Genomic DNA, 27,269 nt, shown 5'->3' on the forward strand with positions numbered 1-27,269 from the left:
TTCCCAGGATCTCAGTTTATTATACACAGTGGTGAATTTTCTTTTAAAAAAGTAAGAGACTGCTCGTTTTTCTTTTAATGAGCAATGATTAATAGTTAAATTAGGCAAGAAAAATTTCAATATCAATGTTTCTTTTTAATAACCATTTCCAATTAAAACTAACATGCTTTCTACTGTTAATTTTCTGTTAACCAAAGATAGTATACTATACTACATATGGAATTGAAGATTCTTCCTTAGCCACTACAGTGCTCAGAAGCTGTTAGGTTAATTCACTGTAAACTATACCTGATAATATATATTTTCTGACATTCCATCTCACACAAACACAGAAATAATATATTAGTTTTGTCCCTTCTATTGTCGAGCTTTTAACAACATTTTCTGACCTACTCTATTCATTTCATAAAAGAAATAAATCTCTTTGATGTATACTGCTGAAAACCTGAAACCAATGTAGTTTATTAAGACAAGATGTTTAAAGAGCTATGTTTAATAGCTGAAAAATATTTTTTCTTCAGCTTTCATTTCATATTGCTCATTATTAAACAGAAAATCTGTTCATGTAACCAACATTAATTCATTTATATCACACAATTTCCCCCCCAATTTATTTGTAATAGGTAGATTCACTGACAGCTACTTTAGGAGATCTGATTAACCTGACCAGATCTCATGGTTTTAAGATCAAATTTTATTGAAGAGCATTTTCCTCTGGTCATGTCTTTTAGAAATTTCAGTTATACATACTTAAAGAGGCTACCTAACATATTTTTCTAGTGCATGCTGAGCATTCAAAAGAGGCTAAATAAAAAGTGATTTAAGTTCTCAAATAAACAGGAAATGAAGTATAGGTTGTCTTCTATCTAGGAGAATACTACTCCATTCATAGCCAAATATGGTAAGCCTCAGCTTCAGAGGGGAGGCAGGACCACCAAATTCATAGCTACTCCATCTTGCCAAAGTTGAGCCTAAATCTGAGCCTGCTCATTCCACAGCCTTCAGACACTGCAAAAGAATATTTATAGCACTGTTTGGTGACATAGGCGGAGATGTAAAGGAGGATATTATCAGCACACAGTATGGAAGATATTCAACTTTCTTCTTTTGGGCAAACTACATAGTGGTGATCTGTAGATGTTAAATAGGAACAGGGAAAAAATACAGACATATGACAACCTAAACATCAAGGAGTTTAGGGCTAAGTTTCTATCCTCCCTCCCCCAACACCCCTTGTCACTAATCATAGAGGAAGTTGTAGAATCACCAAAACCCATGCCTCCCACTCCTAACACCTACTTTGTTGCAGAGAACACCAAGATTGTATTGAAGGTCACTAAAAAAACCCAAGAAAGGCCAATATGAATGTTTCTGTTTAGTATCAAAGCAAATAAACAAGAACTCCATAACTGGTCTACAGCTCATCAAATGATGACAGCCAGAGCTTCTTTTGTCATAGAATGCATCAGAACGGAATTCTGGCACCATTTTTGATAGATTTTCCAGAGTTGCATTCCTTTCCTATTGTTGCCCTTCCTATCCTCGTCTGCTTTTGAAAATGCCCAGCTAGCGGTATGGTGCGAGCAGGGTCCCCCTACGGTGCTGTTTGCCTCCTCTAAGAGGAGCCATGAGGTGCCGGAACACCACAGCCAAAGCATGGCTTGATTGGTTGGGTCGGACCATGAGGTGTGGAAGCCGATGGTGATGGTGCGAGACACGTAAACATGGAGGCCATCTTTCATGAGAGAGTGAATGAGCCTTTTGCCTTCCCTTACAGAAGGTGGGGTGTGAGGTTAAAAAGAGGCGAAGCGACAGGAAAGAAAGGTGGCTGGCATGGACAGTGAAGCTTGCCTGACAGTGAAACTTTGCTGTTTCAGTTCTTTGGGTAGTTCAAAGGCTGGGATGTCTACAAAAATCTCTTTTTAGTCTTTTATATTTTATGTTCAAACTGCAGAGGGGAAGAATAAGAATAAAACTAATGTCTTGTGATTTGGAGGTATTATTATTAATATATATTAATTATGTATTGGTCAGATGTAAAGGTAAACCTACAGTATGAGGTTTAATCAGATCTATTTATTAAATTGGGTTTAACTTAAAAGGTAAATTAAAAATACTGTATGTTCACAACAAAGTTTCAACTTTAATTTGTTTCAAGTTAATTTGTTTCAATATCCATTGTTGTTGTTGTTAGCTGCGAAGTCATGACTGACCCATCGCGACCCTATGGACAACGTTCCTCCAGGTCTTCCTGTCCTCTACCATCTTTTGGAGTCCATTTAGGTTAACGCCTACTGCTTCAGTGACTCCATCCAGCTACCTCATTCTCTGTTGTCCCCTTCTTCTCTTGCCCTCAACCTTTCCCAGCATTAGGCTCACAGCTTACATTTATCAGGGTATCTTTTCTTGGAAATTATCACTAAAAATTCTAACATGTTAGAACAAACAGAGGAAGATTTAATAACTAACAGTACCATCTATATCATTAATTGTAACAAAAAGAAAAAAATAACTTGGTAATTAGAGTCTTCATTTTGTTTCAGTTGTAGAGGAGGTAGAAATAATAACAATATGCTATTTTAGTACATTGCCTGGTGAAAAGCAAAAGGAAATGGAAATAGTTAGGATGGGTAATGCAGAATTTCTTATGGCATTAATGACAGGAATTTTGTTTATCAGGTTAACCAGCGATAATGTACCATTTCACTTTACCTTCTTTCATTCCCAGAAAGAATACATTTGCTAGATAACAAAGCAAAACAAAACCAGAGATGTTTTCTTAATTTTCCATTAAAACATTACCAGTTCTTAGGTTGCCAAAAGAATTCTTTTATATAATAATGCATAGCTACATAATAATCTATTGTAAAAACAGGGCAAGTTGCATATTATTTTAGTTTACCATATTTTCTTATATTGTTCTATTTATTACACTATAGAGAATAAATTTAAAGAAATGGCTCTTTCCTTCTGGTACTTTATAGTGGTTGCTACCTTCAGTTCCCTTGTCAGTTAACATGAAATATCTACACATACAACATACAAACACCAATTGTAATTTCATTAAGGAGGTATTTACTAAGCCAGCTGCTCAGAGCAGAAATATCCCAACCCCCATAAAACAGATACTTAGGACTGCCCCCGACCTTCACTCATTTTGCCGGGACCTGAAAACTTGGCTCTTCGAACTGTCTGGCCCAGGCTGAGGGGGTTTAATTTTTATTGGGTTTTAGTTTTAAATTTCGGGTCCTACGGGAATAGGGCGGTGTATAAATTTAATTAATTAAATAAATAAATAAATAAATAAATAAATAAATAAATAAATAAATAAATAAATGTATTAAGGAAACTGACAAACACATTCATTCTGTCTGTCAGTTCAGTCTCCCAAAACTAGCCTTGCTACCATGTTCCATGTAAATTGTTATTAGAGAATTTCATATATTCGAATCTATAACTAAAAGTACTTTATTTCTAAGGGGAAAAACCCTATATTACTTGCTACATAATTACAGTTATGCAGCTGGTCTCTTAGGCTTTGCTAGAAATTAGAAAACATGAGGTGCTGCACAAACTGTAATCAAATGTTATTAAATGTTAAGCCAAGGAAATGCCATCTCCACACCAAATATTTCAGTCTGTAAGATTGGCTACGTATCTAATCTTAAATAAAGTGGCACAGTCAACACATAAGTCAAGTTGTATTTAACTGGAAGTAATTACAAATACTTTCCATCATTTATAGAATTCATTGCCCCTTAGTATAAATGTGTCAAACATGCATTAAAGAAGAAAACTAGTCATAATAATAAATCACTGAAAACTCATCAATTCATATTGTTCACTTTACATTTTCAAAAGGCTTTTAGAATTGCATTTCATTTCATAATGCAATGGTTGGAACCCTTCCCAATACAGGAATCTACTATTGAATCTTGCCTATTAGAGAGCCGTGCAGTATCTCTTTAAGTAGTTGAACTGATAAAGGAACTAGAGCAGGGGTGTCAAACTGCCAGCGTCATGCCAAAACCATGCCCACCCCATTGCCGGCAATGGGAAAAAAGTCACAATACCTTGCGACACATCAAGTGACATCACGAGTTTGACACCCATGAATTAGAGAATAGCATTAAATAAATGAGACAGTCAGTTCCTTTGTCGAAGAGTAATTATTATGAAATCTTTCCTGAGGCTCAGTCAAAAATCTACTTTCTTGTATTTTAAACTTGCTTGTTTTTTTGCCTACCCTCCAATACTTGGAGACATTATTTCTCTTCATAGTCTCTAGGATAAACCAGGACCATAAAATGTATGTATGTATGTAGTATGTACTGTATACGGATGGACAGATAGACATACAGACAGACAGATGAATAAAGTGATACTTGAGTCTAGCGTTAAGGCTTTATTTCCAGGAGACTGTGAATTCTAGTCCCATTACAGCTGGCTGACTTGGGTTAGGTCACTGTCAGCCTACGACAATTTAATTTAATTTAATTTAATTTATTGAGATTTTTATACCGCCCTTCTCCCAAAGGGACTCAGGGCGGTTCACAGGGCATAAATATAAACACCAATACAAACATTAAAAAATAATTAAATTAATGCCCAAGTTAAAACCAGAATACTAAAACAAACCAATAAAAAACCCAAGTACCCCCATCAGGCCAGACCCGCTAGTTCAAATAAATGGGTCTTCAACCCGCGACGGAAGGATCGGAGGTCTGATGCCATCCGGAGCTCGACCGGCAGTTGATTCCATAACGCCGGAGCACCCACAGAGAAGGCCCTCCCCCTGGGGGCCACCAGTCGACATTCCTTGACAGGAGGCACCCTGAGGAGGCCCTCTCTGTGGGCGCGCACAGGGCGGAGGGTGTTGTGACTCAGGGCCAGCCTGTGGGTCCGACAGCCGGCTCCGATGTATCGGATGACTCAGATGTGGGGGAGGAGGGAAACGAACCGGCTGATGATGATTTGGAGGCTTTGCAGAGTCCTCAGCCGGGGACCTCTTCTCAGCTGCGTGAGCCCGAGAGTGCGGAGGAAGATGACCCACAGCTGGCCCTGTTCAAGGACGCCCGACGCAGGAGGCAGTCGAGCAGGAACAAACAAAGAAAGGCTGTGAGACTCCTCGGGAGGAGGCACAGGGAGACCACGCCCTGAGCTCTCTATAAAAGGAGTGTTTGGGGAGGGGCTGGTTGCTGAAAGCAACTTTTCCGCTTGAGAAGACAAGCTCTTGTGTTTTTGTTAACTGCGTAATTAAATCTTGGCAGATGCCTTTTAGCCTTGGAAGCTCTCCAGTCTCTTCTTCTTAATTAGGGGTTTGCCTTTACAAGGCCAGAAGAGGGCTGGTTCAGAACAGAGGGGAGTCGACGCCGGCAGCAGGTGGTCCAATGGGTTCAGGTAACATGCCATTCCTATTTCAATCAATGGATCAACACTTGGTTGATCCAAAAGAGCAGATCCTGAACTTTGCAGGAAGTTCATAGAAAACTGGAATTTCATAACATTGCACTTATGGCAGCAAGAAGGGAATTGATACATCCATATCCAACCCCACCCCAAAACTTTAAATCCCCAATCAACCAGAAATTTAAAATATACCACTGATTTTTAAAATTAGCATTACAAGATTTGGAAACAAATATCCAGATATGAAAATTTTGAAGCAGAGGTGTTTTCATTCACACTCCTAAACTCATAAGCATGAGTGAAAATTACCAGCACATTTTAATGATGAAATCTCTGGGTGTTCTGGGGCCTGCAATGAGATCTTAAGAATTACTGCTTAGGGGTAAAAACATAACGAACTTCTATGTATGTAGATGTTCTGATTCTGGCATAACAGTATAATAGGGATACTGGAGCTAAGTATCCCTAATTACCAAACTGTATCTTCTTAAGAACATGTGTTCTTAATAATAGAAGTAAATAAATAATAGAATTCTTTTAACCAATATACTTTTTTCCTGATTAATAATATTTCATATGAATAAATGTGGCAGTTCTAAAACCACTATGAATAATTAGCATTTTTCTTACCTTCCCCTTGGCAAATCGATGTCATCTTTCTTCCAGCGAACTGTTGGCTGAGGATCGCCTTGTACCTGGCATTTAAACTCAACAACATCTTCTTCCAAAATCACTTGGTTGATTGGTCTTCTGAGAAATGTGGGTCGTTCTTGAAAACAAGAGTTCCACATTAAATAAGATGGCTATGTTTCATTTCAAATATTGAAAATAGGCCAGCCCAGAATAAATTGATTGCCTAGTGATTTATTAAAACATTTCCCTATTCTCATTAACAGTCATGAAATCTAATGTTCAACTTGTATTTATTTATTTTTAACAAGTATTTAGTTTTAACGAATTGTTATTTTTAGAGTTTCCCAGATTTGTGTTTTATATACAAAGAAGTGAGTGTTTTATATTGCATCATGAATGCTTTCCTTTTTTTTCTTTTTCATACCATGTAAGCCACTAAGTCAAACAGATTGTGGCAAGGTACCAAAAACAATAAATACATAAATACATATATTTCACACAAATACTCATTATTGTAATTGGACATCATTTATACATTTTGCCTATTGTTAGGCAAGAATATGCAAGTTACTGATTCTTTTGTGCTTATATACTAGTCATACAGCATGATTTTTCCATTATTCAATTAATGAATAAACTGCTTAGAATAATGCCATTCAATTAACATTCTTTATATAAAATTAACAGCCAATTTGTTGTAGTGGTTAAGGGCACTGGGCAAGAAAACTGTGAGTTCTAGTCCAGCCTTAGATAAGAACCCAGCTGAATGACTTTGGGCCACTCAGTCTCAGAAGGCAGGGGTAAACCATTTATGAAAATCTTGCCAAGAAAACTGAAGGAACTTGTTGAGTGTTCAAAACACATACTATGCATGCATAGACAGTAATCAACTGCATTTAAATCAGATCTACAACATGTTTACAATGTTAGTTCCTCATTGGATAAGAGGCAATTCTCTGGTATATCCAAAGTATAGTATACTTTTTTCATTGTGCAGCAGTGTTAATTTCAAAAGAGGCTGAAAAGTTTTTTCTATTAATAAATCAATCGATACGTGAATCCATAAATTTGAGGGGCATCATTACAATAATAATTTATCAAGAAGATTCAGCATGCAAATTAAAATAAATACCTATTATATTCTATATTAAATAAAGTATTTTTTCAGATTACAGCTGAATAAATATATCTTACTATCTCCCAAATTGTTTCTGTGTTAAATAATACAAGCCTTACAGAAGAAATGCATATAAAAGAAATCAGAAGAGATCATTTTGTCAGTCCGGATTCTGGCTTGTTATAGCAATTTTGCTCAGATACTTTATTAACATATACATGTAATCCTTGACTTCAACTGTAATGGAGCCTACCCATTAGGATTGGAAGTCATGATAGCCATTAAGTGAAATGCCCACATAATCACTTGTCTTATGAGAGCCCCATCTCTTCTCTCCCCAATATGGTTGATAAATGTATGGGGGCACTGCAACATTCCAGCAGTTGGTCATAAGGGTGAGCGACTGTGGGGGCACTGCAATGGCCATAACTTTGGGACTGAGTCATAAAGAGCTTTGGGGCTATCTACCAGAACTTCATACAGTCACTAAGCAACTGCTTATAAGTTAAGGACTACCTGTATACCAAAGTTTAGGTTATTAATGACACCTAACAATTATGAGAGAATTCATATGTACAATATTGAATATATCATTTGTCAAAAATTGCTTACCCAGTAATATTTCTTTGGAAGAGGAAGTATCATTATTTAGTTTGTTTATTTAATTACTCAATTCTTTCTCATTCATTTGAATATGTGATACTTTCCATGTAACTCAAGTAAAAGAAAAGAATAAAATTACAAATAAACTTAATTGTCAGTGTTTAATGAATGGGATCTAAGCAAATGACTGACTGATGATTTTTATCTCAGATCAAATGAAGCTTAAAGTCATCTATTATTTATACTTCATTTTTTCCAGTATGCAGAATTATATATAATTATATAATTTATCTCTGATATGTGGAACATCCATTATTTGTCAGTTTCTTTTCTAAACCTAACCAGGCTTTCCCTACCCGAAACTCCTATGGTCATGAAAATGTTGCTTCTGAAAGCTGATAGAACCTTTTGAACAAAATGCTGTGGATGAATATTGTCATACAGAAACAGAATACACACTGTACAAAACAACAGATCAGAATATCTAATTGTATACAATTAAGTAAAATATGGCAATATCCTGCATACTGAGGAGATAAATGTGGCAGAAGATGTTTCATGCACTCAATCATTCCTTTTAAAATATGACAAGTTTAAGAACTTAATTAAAAAATTAATAGAATATTATTTGTGAATAAAAGCAAACATTTGTATCTAATTTTGAATAAAAAGTAGCATATGTAATTAATGCACACATTCTCTTTAAGCTATAAAAATCTGAAAAATTCAAAACATTTTACCTCTATAGGAAACACTACAAAATATTTTGAATACCTACACAATATGTTTGGAGTCTAGATTTAGTCTTCCTTTGAGCAATAAAATTAAGTTCCATTGATTTTAATGAGTTTATGCTGATTAAATCTAAACACCAACTATAGTAATAATTATGTCAGTAGAACTGAGAATGGAAATGCTCCTTGTTAACACACAGGAAAACACATGCAATTTCCTTTCAATATTAATTTGCAATGATTATATCAGTAACTCTCTTTTTACAATCCTAAACCCTCAATTTTGGGCAGAGTCGGGGCAACTGGATGGAGCTGAGCTTTCACTGGCTGGATGCCCTTCCTGATGCCTACATGGATGAAAACAATATATTTTAATTTAACTAGTAATAATACTTATCTCTAATTATTTAGAATATGCCAAACTTATTTATGAAAACTTCTTCATATGCAGTTATAATTTTGGTCCTTCTGCATACAGTACATTCGCTGAGCTCCTGATAACCTTTTACTTTCTGTTACCCATTTTTACCAGAGGCTATGCCTCAAGCTTAATTCCTTGTATGGTGACCTAGATACCAATTTCAAGTGATATGCTAGAATTAATTTTAGATACTGGTAAAAAACATTTTAAAACCAAAATAAAGGAATACAACCTGCAAATCTCTAAAAGCCAATATGTAAGAAAACAACTTATATATTTAATATTCAGCAGCTTAACGTTCTTCTAATTTATTAGAATTTTCTATGCATTTCCAGTAAATTGCATTGAATAGCTTTGTTCTGCATCTGTTCTGTATCCAGCTAACCTTAATTTCTTGCTTCAATGTTATTTTTAGAACATTATTTATAGGAATGGTTTTCTAAAACAAGGAATTGAAATCAATATAAAATGAAAGCAATATAAAATGCCTAAAGGAAAATGATCATTTATTTATTTATTTATTTATTAATGGGACTTATATCCTGCCCTATGTCCCGAGGGACTCAGGGCGGCTAACAACAAAAATTAAAGGTCTCTGTACAGTAAATTAAAATTTAAAATTGAAATAAATTAAAGATTAGAGTTAAAATTGTAAACATAATTAAAATCCCTGTCAGTCCAGGTCAGCCAGGTGGAAAAGTAGTGTTTTGAGGCCGCGGCGAAAACTTAGTATCATATACCAGATTCAGTTCCCTGTAGTATTACAAATAATTTTTTCTATCAGTCATGGAAATAATAGAATACAGTAGAGTAGAACTAATATTAATAAACAAAAGAATCTAAAATTTCTGTCAGCTGGGGCAATACTTTATCAAACACTTTTGATAATTTTCTAACAGGAACCAATATAAACAACTGAAGATATCTTTTTATATTTTAAAAATGAATTCCTAGACTTTTATCATTAGACATTGTGGGTCATAGTTTGCACAAAGTAATTGAAGTAGTAATAGTATCTTTATTATGTTTCAAGACCAGTATAATTACATGTTTGAACAACCTAAGTACAAAAGAAAAATATAAGAGCAAAATATAACATTTAATATATGGCATATTTATATTAATAAAGCCAGCTATAGATCTATAAATCTAGTTATAAATCTAGCTGTCTTAGGGCAAAGGCACAAAACGTAGCTATTAAAAAGAGAATTTCAGGACACTTGTTATTTAATAAAACTTCTAAATAACATTGACTGGGTCAGCTGGCAGAAACATGAATGAATTTTAGAATTCCTTTACCAAAAACAGTAAGTTCTGCAGGATCACTATCCCGTTCTCCCACCATATTTGTGCCGACGCAGGTGTACATTCCAGCATCACTTTTTCTTGTATTTGAAATCATGAGCTTTCCACTTCGTATCTATTATAAAAAAAATAAAAAGGTAACTTGTTATGCACTATGAACTTTTCCCTGACATACCTAGAAATGAATAGAAAGACAGCAGCAGTGCTTAATTTTAATTTAATTTAAATATATAGGACTGTGCATTTGAAGGAACAATAATCATGATAAGTGGATAAGAGTACCACATTTAGTCTAAACATTTGGCTGACGTATGATGAACACATAATAAAAAAGTGCTCTGAGACTTTAGAATTCAAACAAGACAGGAACCTGCCGCATAACTAGCCAGGCTTAACAATTGTCAATAAGAAAGGCAAAAAAGTCTGGATAGTGGACATGGCAGTACCTGGAGACAGCAGAATAGAAGAGAAAGAACTGGAGAAGATGACAAAATACAAAGACCTGCAAATAAAAATAGAATGACTGTGGCAAAAGAAAGCAAAGGTAGTACCAATAATAATAGATGCCTTAGGTGCAGTCCCAAAACAATTGGAGCACCACTTCAACATCATTCAAATTCACCATCAGTCAACTGCAAAAGGCAGCTTTATTTGGAATAGCTTATATCCTATGACAATATCTATAACACCATCAAATATCCATATCTGCCTTATCCCAGGTTCTTGGGAAGAACTCAACAGGTGAACAAAAATGCCAAATCCAGTCTGAACATCTGGCTGACTGTGCGATGAACCATAGTGCTAATAATTAATGGGAACATATGGTTGAAAAAATAGCTGAAAATGATCAGGTTAAAATATTGTGCGACAAATACACATTGATAGTCTTGGCTCTTAACAAACCAGATATAACTGTTGTTGAAAAGAAAAAAAAATGTGGATAATTGATATGGCATTATCAGGGGGATAATAGAATAAAAGACAAAGAAATAAAAACCACAAAGCATCAAGATGAGAAAAGTGAAGGTTTATGGCATAAACTGGCTGTGGTGGTCCCAGTGATTATGGGTGCCATACCAAAAAATTCTTAGCACTTAGAAAATCTGTACATTGACAAAATTTTCACATAAAACCACACTGCTTGGATCTGCACATTTGCTATGCTGATACATTATGTCATCCTGGGTTCTTGGGTAGAACTCAATGAATATGGCCAACACTAGCTAAAGAACTGACAGTTTTGATATCACATAGTTGTAAACAATAATGAAAATAATAATAGCACTCTGCAATGATACCTCTAATACTATAAAACATCAACATCTGCCTATCTTAGGTCCATGAAGAGGACTTGATAGGTTGATAAAAATGCCAAATCCAGTCTGACCATCTGGCTGAGTATATGATGAATGATAATAATAATAATAATAATAATAATAATAATAATAATAATAATAATAATAATAATAATAATAATAATAATAATAATTTTATTAATAGTAATCTTTAACATCATCAAAAACAACATGTTTCTATCCCTTGACACCCAGATCATTGGGAAGGACTTAATAGCTGGATAAATGCCAATTTCAGCCTAAACATCTGGCTGACATTGCAGTCAACCAAAATATTAATGATTTTTTAAACTTACAGTATATACAGTAAACTTACAGTATATGCTTCTTAAATCTCAACCACTCGGGGTGGCTTACAACCAGGGCTTTTTTTCTCATAGAACGCTCAGAACGGGGTTCCGGCACCTTTTTTTGCACACACAAAAATTTTTTTGCACAAGCTGTTCTAATCCCTCTATTGGCTTTCAAAAGCCTATTGGCTTTCAAAAGCCAATAGGAATTGCTGCTGAGCGCGCCAAAAGACCCAGCTGGCAAATGTTGCACCGGCAAGTTGTCTGCAGTGAAGGCGGTGCCCAATTACACCATCTCAACTAGGTAAGTAAGAGAGGACAAGGAGTGGGAGGTGGGTTCTGCAGAGTCCATGTGCATTCCTTCCTTGTGCTCACCCGTGTCAGCCAGGCTAGTGGCCTACCTGGTGCTGGACCTGTGTCACTGTCCCCTTGCCCTGTGCACCTAAGTGGCCGCCCTGCAGCACCTGGTCTGCACCGCCTCCGCTACCCGCCCCGCAGAGCCCCGCTGCTGCCACAGCTCTGGCCCCAGGGCGCAGCCTGCTGCCAACACCCCTTGCACCCATGACCGCAGCAATGCTGCCACCCCGCCTCCTGCACCCGCCAAGATGAGAGTTCCAGCACCTTTTTTTTTCAGGAAAAAAGCACTGCTTACAACAATAAAAAAATACAATTAAACCAATAAAATATAAAAGATGGCAAGCACAATGAAGCAAGGAGTCTTTCTTTTACCAAAGGATTGTGTTAAGAACCAGGTCTTCGCAACTCTTATAGGTAACAGCAGAGAATGGGCAACATCTGAATCTTGGCCACACAACCTGGAGTTTTCTCCACATTTTGTACCAGTCATTTCTTTCCAATCTGTCAATCATTCAAGAGCTAAGTAGTGCATTAATAGCACTACCAGAAAGCTTGACCAGTGACACAGAGGAATCTTGCAGTATACCAAAAACCAACTTTGGCATACACGGATGGCTTTCCAAGATGACCAGTTCCAACATGTACTGTGTTCAATCCTGCAGTATCTGCTTTATTTACCCAGGCTGGAGCGACCCTGGTGCATGCTGTAGGAATACAAAGCTATCTAGTGTGGAAACATTTGGGATGAACTTGGGGAGAAGGCTAAAAGCAGAGTTCTCTCATGCAATACTTTGTTCCATCAAAGCTGGTTTGTTCGTTTCAATGAAGGAAACACATAATTTTTATGAGCCAAATAACTTACTGAATGAAGTTTTGCTTCACTGAGCCTACTATTTTGTTTATACAGTGGTAACTACAGTAATTATTTCTGTAAATTTGCATACAAAATTATTTGCTATTTTTATTTTATGAAGCAAATATTAGAACTTCTAGTTGCTGTAAGATAAATTTGTATATTGCATGAGAAAGCCATTTATTTCAATAATTGTGTTGAAAGTCCATGGTTTGTTCTTTCATAATTCACATAGATATAGCATTGTATGATCTACTTACACTTATTCTCTCTTCTCTATCATCTATTCGGATTTTGTCTTTTTTCCAGTAGATAGTGGGTTCAGGATGTCCTCGAGGAGGTTGGCACTCTAAGATAGCTGGTTCACCTGCTGCCACAACAACATCTGTAGGATTTTGGCGGAAATCATCCCGTAATACTAAGAAGAAGAAGAAGAAGAAGAAGAAGAAGAAGAAGAAGAAGAAGAAGAAGAAGAAGAAGAAGAAGAAGAAGAAGAGGAGGAGGAGAAAGAGGGAAAATAATGATTTATTACATATAACATCCTACAAATGAATACAGATATCAAAATAATGATTGATGGTCCTTTAAAAAGACTGATGGTCCTTTAAAAAGCATGCATAATCAGCTATTATAATTTCACAGATATCCTTTCTAATGACTACAGCCTATACATTTATTTTTTCATAGAAACACATCACTAAGTGTACCCAATATACACATATCCGAGTTTTCAATCTGCAACCATACCTCTGTTTAGTGCAACCTTTGGAGATGACAAACCTTCACAGTTTTTATTCTGAACATTTTTAAATCAAAGAAAAAAACAACCATCAAAGAGAGAAGCAATCTAGAACAAAAGGGAAATTTCCTGACAGAAAAATTAATCAGTGGAACAACCTGCATCCAGAAGTTGTGAATGCTCCAACGCTGGAAGCTGTTAAGAGAGACTGGACAGCCATTTGTCTGACCTCTAAGGTCCCTTCCAACTATATTACTACTACTACTACTACTACTACTACTACTATTACTATTATTATTATTACTATTACTATTATTATTATTATTATTATTATTACATTGTGAAACAAACATAAATCTGCTGGTGAGTTCAGATGAAGAAAGAGTCAGGGACGAAAGGAAAGAGATTAAAAAACTGTGTATTCCAAGGAACTAAATATCTGGGATAAAAAGTTCATCTCTTGCATAACTAGTAATTGCAAAAATTAGTAGGGAGTCAACCTATTCTCCAAAGCATCTGAAGACAGGACAAGAAGTAATGGGAGAAAACTAATCAAAGAGAGAACCAACCTAGAACTAAAGAGAAATTTCTTGACTGTTAGAACAATTAATCAGTGGAATTATTTGCCTCTAGAAGTTGTGAGTGCTCCAATTATGGAAGTTTTTAAGAAGAGATTGGACAATCATTTTTCTGAAATAGAATAGGGTTTCCTGCTTGAGCAGGTAGTTGGACTATAAGACCTCCAAGGTCCCTTCCAACTCTATTATAAATTTGCTAAACAAACACTGTCTACCAAGAACAATTACAAATTGTTGCAATTTATAAATTCAAGAATATATCAATTATTCTGCACTGATAGATTTTTCAGGAGCTTGCAGAAAAATAAATTATGAGCCTTCAGGGGAAGAAAAAAAAAGAAAGAAACTGCAGAAGGGACAAGAAAATGAATACCCAAAGGGCAGAGGATGTTTAGACTGCAAAGATCAGGATATAACTCAAGACTTATAAAATCTACTGACAAATACACCTGTCTCTTAATTCCTGTGGGGAAAACCGCAAAGATTGGCTAAAACATATCTCCATGAAACTTCAAAATCTAGAAAGAAGATAAGTAAATTCTGGGGTTTTATTAGTGGCTCCCATCCTTCACATTATTTTATGAAAGAGAATAGAAAAGGAAGAAAAATAGTTGGAAATTTGTTAAGAATTGAAAGTATGGACCTCAGAAGAAGACTGTGGGTCCTGTGGGTCAAGGAATTCTGGTTGGCAAAGTCTAGGAGAAAGGCCTTCTCTGCTATGGCAGATGCCCTTTGGAACATCTTACCCCATGCAGTAACATCGGCTCCCATGCTCTGACTTTCTGTAAGGGCCCAAAGAGCCGGCTCTGCCAGATTGCTTGGGGCCCCAATGAGAGATCATCACACTGGAGAAGGTTGATGAATTAATTAAGAGGCAATCCCACCTCTCCCTTGCATTCTGCTCGCCCTCTCCCCATCTTTTTACTATGATTTTATTTTTCATTGTAATTTTTATTTTGTATTATTTTTAAAATATTTATCTTTTATGCTTTAATGCTGTATGCGGTTTAGAGCTGCTTCTAAACAAAATGGGTGGCAAATACATTTAATAAATAAAATAAACACATTGTTAGGTGGAGCTGAAATTGGTTTACTGAATAATTCACTATACAATCATTACTGCAATTAGTTCATAAAGTTTGTTCTCTAGACTTTAATGTTATCAAAAATAAACATGATGGAATTTACAATTCTACAATAAGAGTTAGTACAAGAAGATATCTCTTAAATAGTAGGCAAAAATAAGATGAATTCCAAAGGAACATAGCAATTTACTGTTTATTCACAAGAAGCAGAAGAAACAGAAAAAAGAGAAGGAATCTGATTAGAAATCTAAAAGAATAAATGTGCTGTTATGGGATGCAGAAAAAATAATAAGATAAAGACAACAATGAAATCACAGAACTATAAATAAAGTCCCATGAAGAGAAACATAAGCCTGAGAATACTTATCTCTAGAATGGGCTGAGTTTGAAAACATACATACAGAGTGTCAACATAGAGAATAATAGATTTATTTTAAGACATAAACAAAAAATCCCCAACACAACGAACAGTTAAGAAAAGAAATAAACTGCCCAAAGAGATGTTTTGTTTTCCTTCACAGTGTATTTCAAGAGGATACTAGACAGTAATTTGTGATTTGGAATGCTGCACTGTATAGAACATGATAATATAAATGGCCTTTTTAAGATTAAGATTCTGTGAAAAGAAAAAAAAAACAAAGTATATGTAGCTTATTAAAAGTGGTTCCAAATTTTATTCAGTGCTACATATTATTTGCTATATACGTTTATGACACTAGAAGTGGATGCAAGCTTTAATCATAGGGAAAAAAACACAACTGTCACTACTGTCCTTTCACACACACAGTATCCAAGTTAATTTTCTTATTACTTTAATAAAAAAAAAACTTATAAAAATGAGGCATTTTATCTTTTATAGATCAGCTGTGTGGAAATGTTACCATTTTATGAAAATTCACCTTTTATTAATAAGAGAAACCAATAAAGCCCTGCATCTTACAAAATAAACAGTCTGGAACAATTGGGAGGGGGAAAATCCTCAGTTCATAAGTGGATTTAATTTATTGCTTTAGCTCTTAATAAAATGTACTCTGCTTTAACATTTTGAACTGCACATTTCCTATTTCCTTGTAGTATACGCAAAGATAAAATGTATATGTACGTGAATTATGTATTAAAAAGATTGAGTTGAGCCTGCATTTGGCTCTCAGATAAAGGTACAGGATGCTGCTTATCATTTTAACATTTTCAGAATATGTAAGTAAATCTTGAGAGGCTAAATATGAGTGTATATGTGCATGTGTGCGTGAGAAGGAAATTAAAGGTTAGCTTAGTTTCTAATATAAACACTTCCCTTTGTAGTCTATGACTCTAGATCAGGGGTCGGCAACCTCGGCTCTTTTATGACTCGTGGACTTCAACTCCCAGAATTCCTGAGCCAGCTATGCTGGCTCAGGAATTCTGGGAGTTGAAGTCCACGAGTCATAAAAGAGCCGAGGTTGCCGACCCCTGCTCTAGATGCATAAAATGAAAACAAAACAATTGTGAGGAACAAGTTTCCTACAAGGACAATTCATCACAGCAAGTAAACTGTTCTAAGTAAAGCTACCTTTTATAAAATCACCACCAGTCAATTGAAAAAGGCAGCTGTACTTGAAACAGCTTACATCTTTAACAACATCTGTCTCAAACACCTCAAACAACATCTGCCTATCCCAGGTACTTGAGAAGGGCTTGATAAGTGGACAAAATGCTACCTCCAGTCTAAACAGCTGACTGATTGTGAAAACAACCTTAATACTAATTTATTAAACGTATATCACTCAGCTCGCAATGTCTCTCATATCATGTTAAATTAGCATCACCTAATATGTATGTATTTATGTATGTATGTATGTATGTATGTATGTATGTATATGTGTGTTTGTGTGAGTGTAAAATCATTTTGATTCAAATAATGGAAAAAATGCTCTGTGTAAAAGTAATAATGAGGAACAATAATTCCCAATTTGTTGTTTGCAGATCATGGATATGCAATGCAAAATAAACAGTATGTAAATAAGAGAAAAGTATTGAAATAATATGATTAGAGTAATTCTGCTGTATCACATTCACTGCTATATTATTTTGATTGTACCATGCATTAATTATTCTTTTATTAAATAAACAGATTAATAAGTTCCATATCTCCAAAGTTTAATTCTTCTTGTCATTTTTTTGTTTTTACTATAGAAACTCTCACTTCTTTAAAAATTGAATTTTTATTCATATGATTGCAAATAATAATTCATCTGCTATTTCTTAATATGATGGACACTAACCTGCAGACTAAGTACTTAGACTAGAAGGAAAAAGTACATGTTTATTGGAAAATTTGAAATTTATAAATTTCATTTACAAAACTGTTTCCTGGTAAGTGACATGATGTACTTATTTTATACTAACCTTACTTTAAAAAATGAAGTATATTTTCACATATCACTGGATTAAATGCTATATTTAGACAAGTCACTTGATTTTTGGTTTATGACAGTTCTACAACTACAGAATTATAAATGTAATTTGTCACATAAGCTAGGTTACATCTGTATTTCTTTAAAAACTGAATGAAAGTTATATTATTTTCATATACAATATTTCAAATACTTACAATTTTTGCATGCAGTTGCTGTAAATTATATTTTGTATGCAGTTTTTGAAGTTAAATGTACTTCATATTCTCAAAAGGGCACATTTTCATGATCAAACTAATTGATCATACTGTACATTAATTACAGAAAGTGAAAATTAAAATTTGAACATTGAACACAATTCTGAACACCTGGATATATTTATATTATTTGCCTGGAAGGTATATGAATAGATTTTCTTTATATTTTTATAATTTTTATAAACTAATAATATTTTACATATGATTACTAATATATTATTTTAAAATACTTACATGTATCTATAACTATGTAATAAATAGTAAAGCAGTGTATTATTTATGTATATATTGTTAAAAAAACCAAATAATTGAAAGAAACACTACAGTTTATAGTTATTCACAGTATGTGAAATTTCATTATCAAGTGTTCTCCACAAAAAAGGGATAAAAAATAGAAAGTGATATTCATTCATTCCATTTATACCTCAATGGAATCCCACAAGTCTTGTCAGTTTCAGAGGAATATACAATAAACAAAAACAAACAAATCACCTTGATACATCTCAACTGAAGATATTCAACACTTTGAAGATAATTTCTGCAATGAAGTTTAATACATTAATCAAACAATTGTTATCATTAATATTATATAACCCTATCAGAAAGGAAAAGTGAAAAGTTCTACTCATTGGCCTATTAAAATGGGTTCATCTTAAACGAGGCCAATTTATAGCCAAAGGAGAGGGAAAAAGCAGGAGAAACAGAAGTATGATGAGAAAAAAAGAAGAAAATGAATATATTTTTTAAAAATAAAGTCTGAAATTTATAATCTTTGATAAAGTTAAGAACATAAATATAACAAGGAAATTGTATAATTAAAAGCAAAGATAAAGAAGTTCAAAACCTGGACACAAGGACAATAGTAATACAGGAGAAAAATAGCATCCTCGCTGTATAAGTTGAATTTTGTTGTGCCATTTTTAAATAGCTATATAATTATGAAATAGGCTCTAAGCGTCCTTAGGTATTTCAAAAGGAACATAAGCTGAAATCTTATGAAATAATGAAGATTCTTACGGTAATTTGAGTATTATTAAATATATGTCTCAAATTGCAGGTTTAGCACCTATAGTTTTTTTTATTCTTTTTGCATTTCATTTTACAAATGGGCAAGGCAATCTATTCTTCAAGTTGGATATCTCCAGTATTAACAGTATCAGTATTTTCATGATAAAAATATACATTTTTTCTATGTCATTAAAGCTTTTCAAACGTCCAACACACACATGTTATTCTCTAATATAAAATAAGCAACATTATTTCTGAAATAACGAAAACATTTATAATATTTTGTTCCTGGAATTTAATGTTTCATATAACTTTTGCAATCCAAAACGAAGGGAGTAAGTTAGGGAGGGAGGGAGGGAGGGAGGGAGGGAGGAAGGAAGGAAGGAAGGAAGGAAGGAAGGAAGGAAGGAAGGAAGGAAGGAAGGGTAATTCTCCCAGAAATATTTGATTATTTGAAGGATGAGGAATAAAATTAAACTAATTCTAATGAGTAAACACAATACACAATTTTTTAAAAAAAATTTAAACCATCATATAAACAACTGTTCAACCAAATAAATATATAGAAATAGAAATATACGTCAACCAGATTAAGAAAATTAGTTCTAGCTCAATATAATAAGCATTTCTTTGATAACTAATTTATGTGTTAAAGAATTCTCTGAAAGAATTCAGTGAGATTGATCTTTCTTCAAAAGTAGTATCATAGAAAAACTAATATTTCACCATTAAAACAATCTACTCTAAATTGTACAAAAACTCTTTCCAGGATTATTTTACATAACTTTATAGTTTTATTGATTAAAACTCAATTGAATCCAGAAGATTGCTGTCTTTTATGTCTGGTGATGTATGTCCTCAGATGCAGGCTTCTCAAGTTTGCATCACATCAGTGGATCATTATTCTTACAGCTTGTTTTTAATTGAAGTACTATTATGTTATTTTGGAAATACTAAATCAAATCTACTGTGCTGATTAATTAGAGGTATACTAAAAATAGTGTGACTGTACTTGTGATAAATCTGGATTACAAACAAGCCACAGTTTTTATTAAATAAATAAAACAAACATATAAATACTTCCAAAACATAATAAAGTACAATTAGAAGGAAATACTCTACTTAGGACAAGTATTTAGGTCAGACTTGATAACCTGTAATACATCTTCTTTGTCTTCCTAAATTATATTATATGAAAGTGTGTATGGTTCAGTACTTATGATTATTATGTTATCATTATTTTATTGGTTATTGTTCAATTTAAACAAATATTTTTATTAGTAAAATATACTTTGGTTTTAAGTATTTATAAACTATCAGAAGCACATCAGAGCTGTCAATGTACTAATAAAAATAAATAAATAACTACCCTACATTATGCAGTATAGAGCAAAAATAAAAACATAAATCTAATGATGCATTTTCTTTTTAAAAAATCATTTATTTAAGACAGGTAGAAAGTTAATCAACTTCATAAAACAGAACAATCACTAAGCAGACAAACAATTTGGATTCCTGAAAATGCTTTTGGGGAAAGATGGTACGCACACTTAACTATATGATATTATTTCATCTATAATTAACATAGATGTATTGTCTTGTCTCATATACTGTATGTAAAAAGACATAAATCAAAAATTCAGAAATTATTATTTTAAAAGGTTACATTATAAATGGTTTATATTTATTTTATGCAACAAATTACACCATAACTTGTTATATTATTTTTATAACAGTTATAAGGAATAATTTCTAAGGAGAAGAATAATTATGTCATGTTAATCTTATCACTGTATATTAACATTATATAATAGAATATTAGAATATTATTTTTCTTAGTAGAAAGCATGAATATGCTGGTGGGCTCTTAGCCAAGTTGACTTCATAAAATGAATAATATTCTTTCTTAAACAATGTAATTAACTCTTAATGAAACTTTTCCTTTTCTAGTAAATTCAATTTAGTTTAATCCATGGGTTTATGGTAATATTCAGCTCATTAAAATGTTACTTAAAAGTCAGTATAATGCATACTAAGAAGTAACAGCTTCATTATGATAATATAATGTAGAATGAAAAAAGAATGCTTTATTAACATTTAAGTGTTTTCAAAACTAAATAAATTTGCATAGTGATAAGGCTCATAGAATAGTTTACATGGTACTCAATAATTAAGCAGATCAGTAATTAAAAATACATTTATAAAAATAATGCTATTGTTTATTTCTGGTTATTTTTCCAATTAAGAAAAGTAGCCATATCAATCTAATACATGAATTTGGATGGAACAGATGGAACAGGCAGATCATAAGTTAAGATTAACATCTCTTTATTTCTAATCATGGTTATATTTGTTTAAAATTTTTCTGATAGAAAACAGTACTTGCAGAAAAATAAAAAAAATAAAAAAATAACAAAACAATGACATTCTTTTACTAGTTGTAAATTAGAAGATTAAAACAATGATAACAGAATAGCAGAGTTGGAAGCAACCTTGGAGGTCTTCTAGTCCAGAGGTCCCCAACCGTTTGGGCACTAGGGACCGGTTATGTGGAGAGAGGGTTTTCTGCAGACTGGAGGGGGTGTGGTTTTGTGTGCTGCCTGCACCCCACAGATGGGGCTTCCCTTGTTTGTGCAGACTGGTTGCTGGCATGCCGTTGCCCAGTACTGGTCCACGGACTGGGGGGTTGGGGACCCTGGTTCTAGTCCAACCCCTTGCTGAGGCAGGAAACCCTATACCATTTCAGACAAATGGTTGTCCAATCTCTTCTTTAAAATGTCCAGTGTTGAAGCATTCACGACTTCTGGAGACAAGTTTTCCACTTATTAATTGTTCTGTCAGGAAATTTCTCCTTAGAACTAGGTTGCTTCTCTCCTTAATTAGTTTCCACCCATTGCTTCTTGTCCTGCCTTTAAGTGCTCTGGAGAAGAGCTTGGCTCCCTCTTCCTTCAACACCTTCTATCATTTCATCTCTGTTAGTGAGAATTAGGTCCAATATGCTGATCCCCTAGTTCCCTTCTCCACTTTTTGGGAGACAAAGTTGTCTGCTAGGTTTGTCAGGAACCTGTTTGATTTTCCACTTAGTGCAGAGTTTGTCTCCCAGTTGATGTCAGGGTAATTAAAGTCCCCCCTATTGTGATGTGCTTCCTACATACCCTACTTAATTAACTAGCAAAAAATTCATTTACTTCCTCTGTTTGATTGTGTGGCCTATAGTATACACCTATGGCAATGTAATTTTCCCCCTTTTATATTGACCCAAATGCATTCAAGACAGTTTTCATCATTGTTGTGCTCTATTTCTGTAGAGATGTAAGTTATTTCTTATATATATAATGCAATTTCACCTCCTCTTTTATTTGATCTGTTTCTTTTAAATAATGTATATCCCCTAGTTGTATGTTCAATTTGTGGGTTTTATCCCATGTTTTTGTAATGGCAACAACATCATACCTGCCCTCATTTACTTGAACTTCTAATTCACCCTGTTTATTCCTCACACCCTGTGCATTGGTTTATAGACACTTGAATCCTTTTTCACTGACCCTGTGTTTACTTTCTACATAACCCGTGTGGTGCCTGAGTTCCACTACTTCCTTACCACCTGTTTGCTTAGTGCACTTGATATGGAACACATTATCAAAAGCTTGATTTTCCTTTAAAGCAAGGTTGATATTCTTAGCCACACAAACATCTATGTTACAAGTACTGATAATCCTATTAGTTTTAGATTGCTAGTTTAAATGTTTCTCCAGAAAATCTGTGAATTTAATGACAAGTATGAGTTATGCTACTGTGTTGCCAGCAATACAGACATTATATTCCATATTTTGTAATTTTGCATATATTAGGGGACCTAATAATTACTGCAAATAAATTACAACACTACTTTGCTCATCGACATTTTTGTCCTTGTATTCTCTATAAAGTATTCCACATAATGCATTATGAAAAATACGTGTAATATATGTATGTATGTATATAATTAGGAAAATTAAATCAATTGGCTCTTATTTTCATTACAGTTATGGTTGTTTCTTTTCCTAAAAATTTCTTTCCATGAAGAATGACAAATCTGAACACAACAGGAGGTTGTTTTTTCCTTTGCATCACAAAGACTACTTGAGGAACTACCTGTCTCCAATAGTTTCTGCTAATTAAAAAAATACTGCTTAATGGTGTGCTTTCTTCATAAGCAGTGTCTGCCTTCTGGCGTAAGGCTTCCCACCTTACTGGTATGTCAAAGGGCCCTAAAGACTTGGTTCTGCCTATGGCTTTGGAGTGGAAGTTTGAAGCCTTCTCATTTTTTCCTTTTCTTTGCTCCTATCCATGTTTGTTTTCTCTGTTGATTGCTGCTCTTGAATTGTCCTTTTAAAATGCTTTTAACTATTTGTGGCTTCTGGTTTGCGCTTGCGGCGCTGGTGGACACATGCGGAGAGCACTCTCTCTGCTGTCCGGTTTTTCTCCATTGAATAGACCCTGAAAAGGCTTGAAAGTCGCCTTGGAGGGGCGATGACCGTCAGGAGGCCCTCCGACCAATTGCAGAAAGGCAGCAGCCCTCCGTTTGATCCGCAGCAGCTCCTTTGGACCGACGAAGAAAAGATCTGCCATTAACATGGCCAATCACTAAGTTGTTTCCTGCCGAAAGCCAAAATTACTACCAAGCACAATGAAGGCAATGTGGAGGATTTGGCTGAGATCTTACCTTTCTTATTTCCCCAACTACTTTCCTATAGAAGCATTCTGAAATTTCCCCCCCCCTTTTGGAATAGCAGTGTTTGCCTACTTGGGGAATTAAACCTTCAAAAGAAATAAAAAACATAACTAAACTAAATAACTAAACAACAGGACTTGCACCTTTGGAATATTTGGGGTACCAAAAAGTTCTTATTTCTATGGGGACCTATTACTCTATTTACTTTTTAAGCTGAATACAAAATGGAAAAAAAATTAAACTGGATAAAAGTTTTATTCGAGTCTTGAAAATTTTTTTACATGCTATTGAGGACATCTTGTGGTGAAGCCTGGTATAGCAAGGAAACTTTCCTTTTATTGTGAGATCTGGCTGCAGCCCAGATTTGTCCTTGGCACTATTTTTAAAGATAAGAACTTGAAACACCTGGCAGCGAAAACAACTTCCAGGAATAGTGGAGGTGGACATTTATTGACCCTTATCAAAAATACCCTCCACCAGAGACTTATCTGTAAACACTGTAGATATGGAGGAATACTACCCAAAACCTAACTATAAACCTATACTTGAAAAAAATCCTTGAAGTGACTGAGCTAATGAATTCCAGACTGAAAGATAAAGGTGCCAGCTTAAATCTACCAAATGAAGCCCTGATTGCAATTGATGAACTGACAATCCAAAAACCAACAGAAGAGGAAGAAATTAATATTAAAACAGGGGATTTTAAAGAACAAGTACAATCTACTGAGAGCTTTGACACCCAAACCTTGATCTCAAGTACAAAACCCACAATCCAAAAAACAACAGAAGCCAAAAAAAAAAACAACACTAACATGGAGGGTGTTAAACATCTTCAAGCACACTATATTGAGAATTCAGCCAGCCAAACCACAACTACAACACTGGACATGACCTCTTATCCAAGCCAGATGGGACTGGAAGAAGAAGAAGACCAGACTGAACTAACAACAACTATACTAAATCAAACATGGGGAACTGAATTATTAGAGTAACAATTTAATGATTATAAAGGGGCCAGTTCCTTTGAAAACTTGAAAACTGGATGGTCTCCCTTGATTCAAACAACATGTATAGGAATGAAGGGAGGAGACCCACTTGAGAACTTAAAAGCACTGGTATGGAAGCCTGCTTGGCACAAAAAGAAAGCCAGAGTTAGATTTTAAAAATGGGTTCTTTTCTTTTGTGAATGTATGTATTTAAGAATATATACATACACTGCCTGATCTGAAAAGGGTCGAAAGTCGCCCTTGAGGGGCGACCACCATGACGAGGCCTTCCTTGTGATCACGGAAGGGCGGCAGCCCTCCATTTGATCTGGAGTAGCTCCTCTGGCCCAAAGAAGAAGAGATCAGCCATTAAGATGGCCGATCATTAAGCTGTTCCTTGCTGAAAGCCAAAAGCACCATCAAGCACAACAAAGCAATCTGGAGGATCTGGGTGAGACCATACAAAGTCAATCATCATCCAGGACTACACTAGGAGACCCTGAACATCTGTGTAAAATTGGCTATAGGGTTCAAGGCTGCTGGTTGAGGATAATGGACATTACAGAACCCAGAGACAGCAGAAAAGAAGAGCCAGAACTGGAGAAAATTTTCTCCACATTTTCTGATTATCTTGTTTATGTACATTATTTAAACTTGATACTGTACTCTCTGATACTGTACAGTATATCCCTGCATCTTATACAATAAAATTTTTTAACGTTGTTTATCTTATTATAATTACTATTTTTATATATTTTAAGTTTAGATTATGAACAGAAACTTGCAGCATATAATTCATATGTTTGTCAATCAGGAAACCACAATAAATTCCTGTTGTTAATAAAATAGCATTTGACGTTTTCGCAGTAAACTTGCATCTTTAATTCATATTAATTTTCAATTTTTATTTAATTTTTTTTACTATTCACTATTTCCAATATCCTCCTTCTACACTTACATGATCACCTACTTGATTTGCTTCCTACTGCTTTAGTGATATAGCAATTATTTATCTATAGTAACTTTAATAATAATTTGAACTATGGTGCTGGAGAAGACTCCTGCGAGTTCCTTGGACTGCAAGGCGATCAAACCGATCAGTGCTAGAGGAGATCAACCCTGACTGCTCTTTAGAAGCCCAGATCCTGAAGTTAAAACTCAAATACTTTGGCCACCTAATGAGAAGGAAGGACTCACTGGGAAAGATTGACGGCAAGAGAAGAAGGGGATGACAGAGAATGAGGTGGCTGGATGGAGTCACTGAAGCAATAGGCGTGAGCCTAAATGGACTCCAGAAGATGGTAGAGGACAGGAAGGCCTGGAGGAACATTGTCCATGGGGTTGCGATGGGTCGGAGACAACTTCGCAACTAACAGCAACAACAACAAACTTTAATACTGCTATTTTTAGACCGTTTGAATCTAATTTCTATTTTCTAATATATTAGCTAACCAACTCAATTTTGTATAATTTCCAAATTTGATAAAGATTTCCTCTATTGATAGAAATCCTACTAAATGTTGAAGAATAGAATTATAGAATAATTGAAGTATAATTTCAGAACTCCTCAGTTTTTTGATGAAGATTTACTGATGGTCATTCTGAACTTGAGTCAGCTATTTACCCCCATGTCAATCCATACAAGTCTGCTGATCAAAATGTTACAGGGAATTTATAAAATGCTTCACTGAAATCAAAATATATTAATGTGTGACATTTCTTAAATCTACAAAGAAGGTTACTTAAAGTTAGACTTACTCACAAACCCCTTAGTGATAAGATTGATCAGTAAGTAGCATATTCTTTTAAATTCTTAAATTCAGATACTTTGTGATCTCCATTAGAACCTTCCAAGGTATCAAAAGTTATAATAAAAAGGCATTGTCATAACCTATAATGATAAAATTTCCCAATCCTCAACTTTCCTCTTTTTAAATATAAGGAAATTTGCCTCTTTCCACTCATCTGACAGTTCACTCTTTTTTTTCAAAATACACATTTTTAAAATAGTATAAACAATCATTACTCAAAAAGCCATGCCAATATTGAAGCTAAAAGAATTAATCTTTTTTAAAAAAAAATCATTAAAATTGATAAAATAACTAGAGAAATATACCAGGCATAAATGACCAGTTACTAACTGACAAGTTACCCTTAAAAATTGAAAAAGGAAAAAGTCATTTTTTAAAGCTCAGATATATTATAAAATATTATTTGATTTACTTCAGAAAATGCTTACAGTTTTTTGGTATTGGTAAAAGAATTCAAAGTTACTTGAAAGTATCAGTGAAAATGTGAAAAACATCTAGGACTCAATTGGCAAAGTCAAAATCATAAGGGGAACATTCCAGAACTCATTGTCACCATTACTTTTTGTTTTAGGAATGATAGTCTACATTTAAAAATACTTAAAATAAAAGCAAATGTGGCTA

At 34.3% G+C, this 27,269-nt stretch overlaps 1 protein-coding gene across 1 annotated transcript in view; it reads right to left on the reverse strand.

The window, feature by feature from the left end:
• ROBO2 (roundabout guidance receptor 2) overlaps positions 1-27,269 on the reverse strand; it is a gene marked incomplete at both ends in the record, with an annotated part of 380,266 nt that overhangs the window by 136,830 nt on the left and 216,167 nt on the right. The window contains 3 exons of the mRNA XM_083362547.1: positions 6,040-6,178; positions 10,217-10,337; positions 13,338-13,495. Of these exons, the coding sequence (XP_083218673.1) occupies positions 6,040-6,178; positions 10,217-10,337; positions 13,338-13,495 (418 nt within the window). The remainder of the gene's footprint in view (positions 1-6,039; positions 6,179-10,216; positions 10,338-13,337; positions 13,496-27,269) is intronic.

Source organism: Vipera ursinii (genome assembly GCF_947247035.1).
Source record: "Vipera ursinii genome assembly, chromosome: 4".
Lineage (NCBI taxonomy): Eukaryota > Metazoa > Chordata > Lepidosauria > Squamata > Viperidae > Vipera > Vipera ursinii.